The following is a 12,837-nucleotide window of genomic DNA, read 5'->3' on the forward strand; positions in this document are numbered from 1 at the left end:
GTTGACCTTTTAAGAGGATAATTTAAGATAAAGAAGATTTCTCGAAAATCGTCTGTAAACTGTCCGCTATTTGTATACTCCGTTACTAGTGCTTTGCAGAGTATGTTCGTTCGACGTTATTAAACTTTCTACCGAAGATCCGGGCGTCGAATAGCGTTTTTGTCCGGAACATATGTTGGACGACTCGCTGTGAAGTGGTGACACAAGCGTTACATGCAGGATTCCTGTAACCTGTTGCTTGTAGAAGCTTGAAGAGTCAATAGAATCATCGTCGAATCGCTGTAACGTTTGTACGGAAATTCTAAGTAGAAGCAACCGCGACTAATTTATTTGAAGAACGCTAAGGATGGTTTTCTATCGGGACGTTTCCACAGACTTCTATTATTTCACAGTTTATAAACCGTTGATTTTGAAGAAACAAGATTTTGATGATGTTCGAAGTTTTTAGTCGAAAGTCATTGAATACGAACAAAATTGCTAGATATGTATCTTCTACGTAATTATTCAGTGAAAACATTTGAATTTACTTTCACGTGGTTCAATGTCTACGCAGAGTAGTAAATATCAACGATATTCGAGATTCATTTCAAGATTCTACATTCCTCGATAAATTCCTACTTTACCGTAAACTTGTACAAATTTTTCAAATCATTTTCTCCTATACGTATATCGAGACTGTCATCTGACGTTGTAATATTTTTCTACTCGCAGGTCGAATACTTTTATACCAAATATTTCGAGATATCGAATTTGTGCAAAAGTAAGTTTCCTCAAAGTCAACGGAGGAAAAACCAGCTCGGTATGTTCGGTTAAATTCCTTCGTTTGACAAATCCATACGTCCGCGATATTTTTATCCGTGATTTAACATTTTCAAGAACGCGATGAACGACTACCATTTAGACTGACCAAGGAACTTACCTCGCGAGAAGATCTTTTGTGTCGTTCTATTCGTTTCAGCTATATTTCCGAAATGCTGCCATTATTCGAAGTCAAACGTTTACATTGGCGCCACGGTTTTCACCGATAAATCTGCGCGGTCCGGTCTTTTTTACAGCGCGATAAATCCGTCGCACGGGGTACCATTTCCAAGATTACCATCGTCATTACGACTCGAACAACTTGTCCGTGAATCGTGTCGGTCGTTAAAGGGTACGCGTTCGTAAAACGCGCGTTTATCACGAAGACGAAGTCATCGCATAAGCGTTTCTCGTTTTCGTTTTTCATCAACGTGTGACCTCTTTTACGCTTTGCGTCGCCATTTCACGGCCGTATCGTCGCGTGCAGAGCTTCTAGCGAAACAATATGACGGCCGCAACGAAGAAGCAACAAAAACGCGGCTGCAAACACTCGCGTATCGCCGGACTTGTGATTCGTTTACAACTACCGTCCTCCTTTGACTAATCCTACGTTCTTAACGGGTCGAGCGAAAATTCCAAGGAGCCTTTAAGGAAATTGAATAGAGATTGTAGACCTTTCAGGCATTGTTTGATGCTACAGCCATGTTTCGTGTGAAAATGAATGATTTGTTTTTTTTTTTTGACGACGTATCGAACGAACGCGATTTCCTCTTCTTTTTTAAATACGAAGTTTCTGTATCAAATCTGTATTGGTTTATAATTTACACGGTTTGAAACAGGAATACATAAGATGGCACGTGATGTACGTATTTGTGGTGCAAATGGAAGGGTGAGAAATACATACGTATATACTACATGTGTTAATTTTAAGTATATGCTCGAAGAAAATCTTCAAAAAGGAGTATAATTTAATTCTCCTTGCGAAACATGCAATTAATAGTTATAATTAATAAAATAATTTTCAGGCAATAAATGTATTACGATTTATAAACGGTAGAGTATACGGTGAAAGGAAGTTGAAGGTGTAAGAGTAAAATTTTTGATACGAGATTTTATCTCCATATTAGTGAAACTCGATAATTTATTGCATACTATATGGCGTATCTTTTTATTATGTAATAAACGAATCGTTGCTTATCGATATTATCGATGTGTCTAGAAAATACTGCAATAAAATTCGCAGAATAATTTGTAATATATAGGCTTCTTTGAATATCATATAATCATGATCTGTAAACAAAATTACTAAGAAATAGAATTTCGTGCAATCTTTTAATATATTCAATTCCATTTAATCAATGTTCAGTATTCAAGTCTCTCAAAAATGAAATTGTATATTCCACTCACATGTAAGAAATACTATTTTTCTTCCAATTGTACCACAAATTATGTTTCCTCTTGTGCACCACGTGATTCAATTCGACCGACATTGCAGAAACACAGGTAACAAATGCAGCAGAAATTAAAGTGACCGAGCAAATTCCGAGGTACGCAATTTAGATGACTTTTTCCAACGAAAGGTATCATTGTCAGCAGTAAACGTTTTCGATGGTCAAGCATTTGCTCTACATATACTTCTCGACGATAGAATTCCGTAAAAGAGTTACGGTAGTTCTTTGTTCACCGTGTTGTTCTTTTTTTTCTTTCGTTTAGAATCATTTTTAACTGTGTCGTTTAAAAACTTAACTATTAACGTTTTCGATCAAAACGCTCGATTAAAACAATTTCCGATGCTGTGGCTATAAGAACAGTTAGAAACAAAATCCACACACCAATTTTTATCTGTTTCCTGTGAAAGAATTTTCGAACGCTGCGAACCAAAACCACGTGGATACAATTCGATAGACGTAAAAAAAAGAAAAAGTTGCCGATCGGCTTGGAAAAGAACTGTTCGGCAAAAAACAAAAATAAACCGAAAGCTTTTAAATTAGTCTGGTAAAAAGTTCTTTATGAAATCAATCTAAAACTAAAAACCATATACATGACCGAACGTATTTCCTTTTTATTCGCCGTAAGTGAAGTGCCATTCAAATAAAGCGATAAAAGATTCTTCGTCAAGAAGCTAAATGTCGAATTTCCCACGCAAGGCTTCCTCAAACTTGCGTACATACGATAGAAATTTATTTTACGATATTCTTGACCTTGTTTTCTCATGAATACAAAAATAATTGACATATAAAAACGACTACAGAAAAGTCTTCGCTTGTTTCTGTATTGAAAAGTTTCACAGAAACTTTCCAAGCAACTCGTTCAAGAATCGCTATAACCTCGATATCGTTGCATTTTCTACTTACCTGGTTCATGTTGCATACTTAACGCAAAGAAAAGTGGAAATTTCTCAAGGGCTAGAATACCGTCGCAATGGTCTAAAAAGACATATTAACCGCAAGGAAAGCCGAGCGTGGAAAGCTCGAACGAAATTCTACATCTGATACGCGGCCTAGCGTGTAACGGCAATTATCTGCGTACTCGAGAAGACGCGTCGTGTTTCGAAAAGCTCGAAAGCTATGCTCGCTTACGTCACGCTCGCCCTTGCGACTTCCGCAGCTCGCGTGTTCGTACGTCGACTTTAAACGGAAACTCTTAAAAGCAGCGCGGTCCGATCGTGTTGAAAATTATAAACAAAATGGAAGGGGAAAAGGCTCGTTACAACGTTATTTACTTTTCTCGTATATATGGCTTTCTGAATAATCTGGCTTTTTGAATAATCACACGGGGATAAAAGGTATTCAACTCGGTGAAATTTAATCCTTCGCGACTCTAGGCCAGCTTTCGATATTCCGTTGCAACGTGGTTAAAGTTATTGTTTTATTTGCTGATATTTCATATGAATTTTCGTTATTACGAGTATACGTGTTTCGAAAGGATGCGAGGAAAGTAAGAGGTTTGATGAAATTTGTTAATTACGATGTTCAATAGAAGAATGGTAATGAGTAATGGTAAATGAAATAATGATACTTGATGTGATATTGGTATTGAATCGTGCGACGAGATGTCGACAAAATAATGAGATTTAAATGTTAAATTAGGAATAATTGCGATTACGTTTCGTATCGACTTGCAATGACAACCAAATGCTTATTTATTTATGCGCAGTGATATTGAAAATATTATACAATAATAATCGTTAAAAAATAATACGGAATTCATAACATTCTAAATATGGTATTCGTGTCAACGTGTCGTAAATAATTTTGTTTAAGAGGCAACGAAATTTTAACTCTTCGGAAAACTAGTTAAACTTATACTTTGTAATGTCATATCTTTTATATTTTAATGACACGATTGATATCGTCATTCAGGCTGTTGCAATGGAATGGACGAAAGCACGAACATGCAGTTCTGAGGATAAAAGATAACGCCGATGGAAGAATGCTGAAATTCTATCTAAGTCTAAATGTAAAATAGAAGAAACTCATTGGATAAACGATGAATGCATCGCGCGATTATTTTAATCAAAATTGAACGCTGTAAAGGACGTGTTTAGAGCCGTCTATGTTCGTAATAGTGAAAAATTCTCATGAGAAGCATGGTTTAAGGGTGTAAACCTTTCAAGCGAAGCATTTCTTGGCGTTATCACGAGAACCTTGAAGTGCTTGCAAAATACCTGTTCTTGGAATTAGTAACCCATTGAAACTTTAAAATTAGAAACTTTCATACAATTTTAGCCTATACTCGTGAAACCATGTAATCAAAGCCTCTTAATCGCGGACGTAGTTGATCAAAAACATGGAAGCACTTTTAGCATCATAATTTTACTGAAACGCCGTTATGTTCTAAAAGATGACAAGTTCTTATTTTTTAAATTAAAAAGAAAAAAATGTATTCGCCGTTTAGTGGAAATTTCTTTTAAAGCGTGAAGATACGATTAAAGTAGCGAGTCTTAAAGTTTCTAAAAAAAGATGTCTTTGAGAAAAGTTATGCACCATCCATAATTGATTATGCGAACCATGCAGCTGCGTGCTCCACGTACTTATGCGTCACGGATAATATTAATATTTAACCTTTATATCTCGAGTAAAAAAAAAAAAAAAACGATAGAATATTTTACGTTCGCGAGAAACCAGGATAATATCCATCCATTTTCTAAAAAATTGTACATTTACGCTTACAAATATACACATATAGACGAGAACAAAAGTAAATGTAACGAGCAAAGAGAAAAGCTAGTAAGAGAAAGAAAGATTATGTTAAAAGTAGCTTACTGATATTACCTAAAACCCTTGTGTCTGTTAAATGATCACATCCTGAATCTCGGTTTACTTCACACGCCCCTTTTTACACCCTCGCTACTTCACACGAGTGTGCAAATCGAACCCTTCGATGTAACACGATACACGTCAAGTAAAACATTGAACCAGTGCTATCCAGGATAGCTTTCGATTTTCGAAATCTCAATTATTTTATTTCCTTCGCTTTAGCGCAAAAACTATGTGTATCGCGCGTCAATAACGTTTTACACATTAGCAACCACAGGTAACGATCCATTCAAGGAAAAATAAAACTGTGCGAAGTATAAATTATGAACAGCGCTACTTTAACGCGTTCCATGGTATACGACGATTTAGCTTTAATAAAACTCCGGCGTCAAAGAGAAATGTCGATTATATTCGAATTCAGGAAACTAACATTTATCCAACTTTTAACATTCGACATTTCCTTTGGATCTACTTTGCACGAATAAAGAACCGAGGAAATCTTCATCATTGGTATTTATCACGAAATCATCTATCAACCGGCGTAGATCAACTTTCAACGCTTAAAAAAAGATTCCAACAACTCGAACCGTGACTTCTCGATGTTCGATCTTCACGTGGCCTCGAACAAAGTCCCGCTAATGAAGAGCATCGATTTTCGCTCGACCCATTGCGTATGTGTTCTGTGTGAAGTCTAGTGCAATCGATACGGACAGACTTCTCTGAAATTACGTACATTGCCAGCGACGAGCGGGATTCGAGGAGCATGAAAATAATTTCCACGATGGACGTCTTCCGATGCTTTCGACGATAGTGCAGCACTGCTCCTCGAATCGCCTCGAATCTTCAAACCCCTTTAGAAATCTCGACCCGTCTGTCTGTCACCCCTATGTATGTTCGATGTCAACAATTTTTTTCTCTTGATTGTTGTGTACCGTGACCTTGCTCCTTGGAACCCCGCGTCCAAGAAGTGCATTGTCCCATCTAGTTGAACCGGAAACGAGAGCCCCAGGCGATCGATGGAGAACCTACGAAAGTTTGCGGGATCTCGAGGGCGTACAGGGTGTCTCGCTTGTTTTGGCGCAGTTTGACGTTCGCGTTGTTGTTGTTTAAACGCAATTCACGGTATAATTATATTAAATAGATTGAAGGGAGCATTAAGGGGTTATTGGAATGGAATACGCAACTGCGCCACTTCGATCCAGCAATTTTAGGTTCTCGCGTTCAACGAGAAGGAATAATATTCTGAAGCAAAGCAATTGAATTTGGAATTCGATTATGTTTGCAATATAAAGTTCGACATTGTAGATTCCTCTGTGAAAAATGAAAGTAGAATAAAGAATAATATGAAGCTTCGATTATCCATTAGATGCATAAGTTTGGAAGATTATTACCTGTCTTGTTGAAAGATCGACGCGCCGTTTCATGCCTCCCGTGTCTCTAATCTCTAAATGTATCTGTTATCCGTAATGTATGAGACACTAGAAAGAAAAAAAAAAAAAGAAATCAAACCAAAAAAGATGCAACTGATAACACTTACTAACCGGCATATAATGCCATTTTTCTTTGTTTGTTCTCTGTGGCGCCCGTTGTTGTATCCACCTGAACACCTGAAAAAAACAAAACCACTCACTGAAAAAAACCTCTCAAAAAATCTCAAAAACTCTACCTCCAGGTCTTGAAGGTACTAATTAAATGCCTCCTTAACGAAGTTTAAATAAAAAGGCTTGTTTTCGCCGTATGTAGCGCATGCTTCAGCTTCTATGGATAAGTATTATTCTATAATACTTCTCTCTTTCTTTCTTCTTTTTCTTTCTTTTTCATTCTTTTCATTTTCGCAGAATTTTTCTTTCCCGCTTGCTCGCACTCGCTTCGATATGCACGCGCGCGCGTGTGCTTTCTATGTCTCACGCTTTTCGATTATCTCGCTTTGTTTACTCTTTCGGTTCCGTGATTCCACTGATTATTTCATCTTCTGTACATCGCAATCGCGCGAGCAACGTTTCCAACGCGCGATCTCCGCCCTTCTGAAGCGATAACCAGCTTAATTACTTCGTAACTCGCCACAACCCAGGGATTTTCTAAATATAACCGAAGGATTTTTCTTTTTTCTTTTTTTTTTTTTAAGTAACGTTACGAGCTTGCGGGCTGGTCTCGCGTGTCAAGATATAATTATCCGGGGACCGACGCGACGTTCACCCAACCATCTCGTTGCTGTACGAAAAACGAGATACGCCGGTAATTGAGGGAAGCGACCAACGTGCTTCCTGTATTTGAAAGGAAATGTTGCTCGCGACCACTTTTTAATCGTTCGCCACTTTTTTGCTAATTGTCGCCTCCGTATTCCGATCTGTTCCGCTGTCGCGTTACTTGAACCGATCTCTGACTGTGATCACACTCGGAAGACTAAATTTTTCCAATTTTCGTAATGCCTCCAAGCTTTACAGCTACGATGTTTCCATGATTTCTTTTTTATTCCTTTGATTCAGTACCGTTATTGTGTCAAGAAGAAATAACGCGAAGACGAAATGGAAGGATTTAGTCGTTCGAGATGTATTACAGGCACTCGATCGTGATCTTATTTGCTACTTCAATCTTCTGAGTGTACCCGCATGCGTAAGAATGTTAATCACGATGATGCGCATGAACGAGTAGACGAAATATACGATAGTTAGTAGGTACAGAATACGACACGTTTGTATAGTATAGTTAGACGAGTAACTCTAGATTTGACGTTCCGAAGGCCGTATCGCGATTACGTTAGCAAATAAATTAACCTACGTGTCATTCCTCCTGCTCTTCCTTTCTCTCTGATTTTCTCTTTCTTCCAAACCATGTGTCTTTTGGTTTATAAAGCGAGAAAGGGACAGCAAAGGACAGTTTGTCGTAAACATCCTGTAAAATGTAAAGAAAAAAGAAAAGAAAGGTAGGAAAAAGAAGATGGACAATTGCAAAGGATATGTCCAAATAGACAAATATGTGCAATACTACAAATATTTGGAGAAATATGCTAGTCGAAGTAAGGAGATCCTGTATACGATAAGAGGATTGTGGCGATCGCACATAATTTCCATCGAACGTGTACAATTCGACATGTGTGTAGTATGTACACGTACGAAGAAAGGTGAAAACGTAGACGAAGCCACGGTGCACCGTGCGTGAACGCTTGTAAATATATATATATACACACCACGAACACGCTTTTGAGAGAGTAGAAAAGCCAATAGAGTCGACAGCGAATGTAGGTGACGCGCGAAATTAGACGCTCCGTATTAGTCGTCTATCCACGGAGACAAGACAGTAGCGCATGCAATGAGCACGGGGCCCCGTGGACAATATCTTAATTGAAATCTAGCCAACCGCAAATCCTACCTCGCGCCACACCAACCAGACGTCATAAACTAATTGGATTAGATTCTCTCCGTAGAGATTCACCAGCTCTATCTCGCTCTGCCTCTCACTATCACTCCTACACTCATTTATATTTCTTTTCATTGCTCTATTTTATTCACTTTTCTTTTATTCTCTTCTTACATATTATATTCGTCTTTTCGTTCGTCGTTTATTTTATTGCATTACATCTCATTGCGTCTTTTTTTTTTTTTATTTTTTACTTTTTTTCTTTCCCCTGCATTGTTCGATCTTGCCCTTTCTTACTTCCTTTCTCTTCCTCCATCTTTGTTTCATTAATTTCAGATACTTTTCTTTTTCACGGTTTTGGTATTTCATTTCTAGCACCGATTTCATTCAGCTACTTTTTCTCTGTGTCTTTTACGAACGATAATACGTGTCTCTTTTTTCTCTTTTCGTATTTCTTTTCTTTTTTTTTTTTTTTTTTTTAATAACGATTACAAATTCGTTCTCAAACAGAGAGCTTCTCGATCCTATTTCAAATATTTGTGCCGATGTACCAAGTTTGTTTTGCAAATATAGCGAACGTTAAATATTAGCTCTTTCAATTGCATAAATATTTATTATTTTTAATTAGAGCGTATCGAACGTTTTTATGAATCAATTTTAGAATCAGCTGGTTTGTTCCGGGATAGCGAATCTTTTCGTATTTGATCTTGTTATACTTGAAACGTCTTTGTCTTGCTTTATTAATTTTCCAAACGAATCTTACCTTTGAGCAATAATGTTTATTGTTAATGTAATGTAATATTGTTAGATAAAGGATCAAGAAGTTTGTTCTCTGGCCACGATAAAATGCTCGGAGCACGGCTTCGAAATAAGCCAATGTATATAAAACACATCTTATCGTGACTGTAAATAACATTTGTAAATAACAACGCAAATGTCACAAATATATTTGGCATGATACATCCTTCATAAATCTTTTTCTTTACTCGAAATCGCAGTTTCTTATACGCGACACTTCTCAACGCGTGAAATTTATGTTCTACGTTTTTGAATATCAACCGAATGATCTATGTTAAAATGTAATTTTCAGCGTTACGTTTCCATCATTTATTTCGTCAATTTGTCATTATCTTCTCTTTTTTCAATAACTTCGCAATTGTTTCCGAATAAAACTGATATATATATATATTTTTGTAATACTATCGTTGTAAAATTTTTCTGTCTGATGATTCGTACATTTTGTGAGTCTTCGATTTATTCAGTTTTTCATTTATTCGATTTCTCTTCTCGTTCGTTCTCATAGTTCTTTTCGTTATCTTCTTTCCACTTCGTCATATTTCACCATTCAATTACCCTCTTCCTGTTCTTTATCTCTGTCTACACAATAGAAAAGAAAAAGACCGGAAGATATTGTTCTCAAATCAGATGAGCATTAATTTCTATCTTTTCTCAGACGATGGCGGCGACCAAGAGGAACGCGGCGGGTCTGACGTCGGCGGTGCCCAGAGCCACGTTAAACGACGAGGAGCTGGTAAGAATTCGTCCTTTAACCACTCTCCTTTCAGGCATCATCGTCATCTTTCGCGTTGTCTATTTAACGATTCGTCAACAATCTGCAATCGCTATACAGCGACGAATAATTTCTCAACGAATCATTGCTCGCGTGAAAAACGATCGCGCCCCCTCTTCAACCAATTTATCGAGAACCTTATTTAATATTTAAATTGAACGTTTAAAATGAAACTTCAAATTTTCTAATGAATTTAATGTTCAAAATTTTAAGCTCGAATGTGGGAATGTTAATGTAACAGTACCATAATCGAACGTTTTTCACCGCGATACACGTAAAGAAAAGCTATTATCGGCTATGAAACATCGATTAGTATCGCGATCGAGATAGAAAATCCAAAGAATCGACGTTTCGCGTTCCTGGGATGTTTAGATCTGTGTTAGAACGAGGGTGAAGAACGTCCGCGCGAAACGTCAAGAAATGAGGAAGTGAATTGAAATTAAAGAGACGTTTCCTCCGGTCGAGAATTTTAATATCCGCGAACGAAGCTCGTTAGAGGAATCTTGATAGTCAATTTTCGCATGGATGTTCGTGAGATAGCTGTGCGGAACGCGATGAAACACGACCGTGTCGATTTTACCAAGTGTCGTAAAACATCGAGGTTCCATCAGCATTGATTGGAAGATCGCGTGAGAAAGATAGACAACCGCGATATTTTATCGAAGGTCGCGACGACCAGATACCGCGAAGATACCGAATAAGTGCAGAGTACGGTCTGTTTAAACGTGCAGATTGTTTCTTAAGGACTGAGGAGATTGTAGAGGTTGTTGAAAAAGTTTACGATGGTGCCAGAGTATATTTTCTTGCAGATAAATAAATTAATGAATAATGGGTTCTCAGGTAAAAAGAAATTGAGCTTACGTTAGAATTAAAGAGCTTCGAAGATCTTTGGAAAATTAGATATTCCGAAAGATTAGGAAGAGATAGTTAATGACAAAGGCGAATTAAAAAGTAAAATTATCGATGAAATTTTGTTTGCATTGAAATTGAGAAATTCCAAAATTCTCAAGATCAATAAGCCAGATCAAGTATTTTATAAAATTTGCATCGAAGTACGAAATTTCCGAAACACGCGAGTCTTGCAAATTATTTTGAAATTCCTATCGCTAACAGCCCAGCAGGCAAGTTTCTTCATTTCGAAAGGAAAGCTTTAAGGTGATCGTAATTCGTACGCCTTAAAAGCAAACTATTAATATTTACCGTACACGTATACGAGATCCGTTTCTATCATCTGAAACTTGGCTGATATTGGATTTATGTTCACCAGAAGACAAGTATTTTTTCTGCAACCTCAACTAAACAACAGTGATAAGATATTTTCCACGCATTAAGAATCAATCTGTCCAAATTTTGCTATTATTCAGGCTACTGAAGATACGAAAAATTGATTACTTAAGACAATGAGACTTTGAAGAGGCATTTCTCGTCGTCGTCGCGTTATTTTATCGATCATTTTGATATAGATAACGAGCAAAGTTAACATAGTAAAATAGACAAAATTTTTACAGAGAATTCATTAGAGACGCGTGTTATTCGGTCGATTAAATTTATCGATACACGTATCAAAGTCCTTGAAAGCTGTGACATGAACAAAAATTCACTTTTACTGTCGGTTTCACAATCTACTGCAAAAAAGGAACACCTTCGTATTTTCATCAGTCTAAAAAATAATCAAACGTCTGATCGTTTAAACGAACTACGTCACAGCAAGAAACTAATTTCAAGCAGAATGACATTTCAATCTCGACGAGCGATTGCAGGAAGAAAAAAAGCAGGAAAAAGATAAAGGAAAAAAAAGTAGCAGTTCGCGAGACGTTTTATCGGGCGACGGTATTTTAAAAGAAAGGTTCGCGTTGAGGGAAGCGCCGACGTCGACGCGATCAAGTTGGCATTAACCAAGGATCCAGCTCGCTCAAAGTCGTGCCATATTGACGTGGCGTCAAGGCGCGACAATTTCATTCTGCGCGACGATTGGAAACATCCAGCGTTTCCACTGGGATGATAAAACACGAGAAATTCACTATTACGTTTAGTTAGAATGATATATTAGATAGTAAGATACGCGTCATTGTAAAATTTAAGATAATCAAGATAAATACATACATCCACGAGCGTTATCCAGCGATGGCTCGCCCGTGCAGCTGAACTATAACCTCTGATAATTTGTTTTCTTTTCACATGAACTGTGCTGCATTTTATCCTCATTTCCGCGCTATTTTCTTTCACGTAAGTGTGACCCAACCTGTCTGTCTCTTTTTCTTTCATTCTTTCTCTTTCTTCTATCACTGTCTCTTTCTTTGCCTTGCTTCTTTTTCTTCTTCTTCATCTTCTCTATATCTATCTCTTTTTTCTGTCTCTTTCTATCTCATTGGAAAAACATGTTCTGTGATACTGAGGAAAGCAACGTTCGTAGCAAACCTAGACGAGTCGTGCTCTTTCTCTCTCTGTCACTCTCTCTTTCTTTCTTTCTTTCTTTCTTTCTTTCTTTCTTTCTTTCTTTCTTTCTTTCTTCCTTTCTCTCTCTTTCTCTCTTTAGCGGCTAGGGTGAACGTTTCAAATACGCATATCTGCATAATAATTTGTATTTGTACACACTCGTCGCGAGCATTGCCAAACGTGAGCGCCAGTAGCGATCGAAACGTGCGGTACAATCGCGATGTATGTATGTATATGGGTCACGTGTAGGTTACTCGCGGATATGAGATGCTACAATGGTCATGTAAACCGAGTATAATTAGGATAGAGTTAGGATACTCCGATCCCTGCTCATGAGTGTCGGATGTTCCCCGTGTTCGTCACGTTGCCAAACAGAATCGACTAGTCTACGTTTAGTGAGAAAACGTAAGACATAAC

The 12,837-nt window shown here is 37.5% G+C and overlaps 1 protein-coding gene across 15 annotated transcripts in view; it reads left to right on the forward strand.

The window, feature by feature from the left end:
• The window catches only part of LOC100650524 (protein unc-13 homolog B), a 377,008-nt gene that overhangs the window by 288,741 nt on the left and 75,430 nt on the right, over window positions 1–12,837 (forward strand). For 12 of the 15 annotated variants that reach the window (XR_007224241.1, XM_048406368.1, XM_048406369.1 and 9 more), the window contains 2 exons: window positions 6,730–6,738; window positions 9,868–9,945. Coding sequence is in view for 14 of the 15 variants with exons in the window: in XM_048406368.1 (XP_048262325.1) it covers window positions 6,730–6,738; window positions 9,868–9,945 (87 nt within the window). In the remaining variant the exon portion in view is untranslated. The remainder of the gene's footprint in view (window positions 1–6,729; window positions 6,739–9,867; window positions 9,946–12,837) is intronic. The other 3 variants (XM_048406364.1, XM_048406367.1, XM_020863448.2) reach the window with 1 other exon arrangement.

This window comes from Bombus terrestris, chromosome 6, assembly GCF_910591885.1.
Source record: "Bombus terrestris chromosome 6, iyBomTerr1.2, whole genome shotgun sequence".
In the NCBI taxonomy this organism is placed as follows: Eukaryota; Metazoa; Arthropoda; class Insecta; order Hymenoptera; family Apidae; genus Bombus; species Bombus terrestris.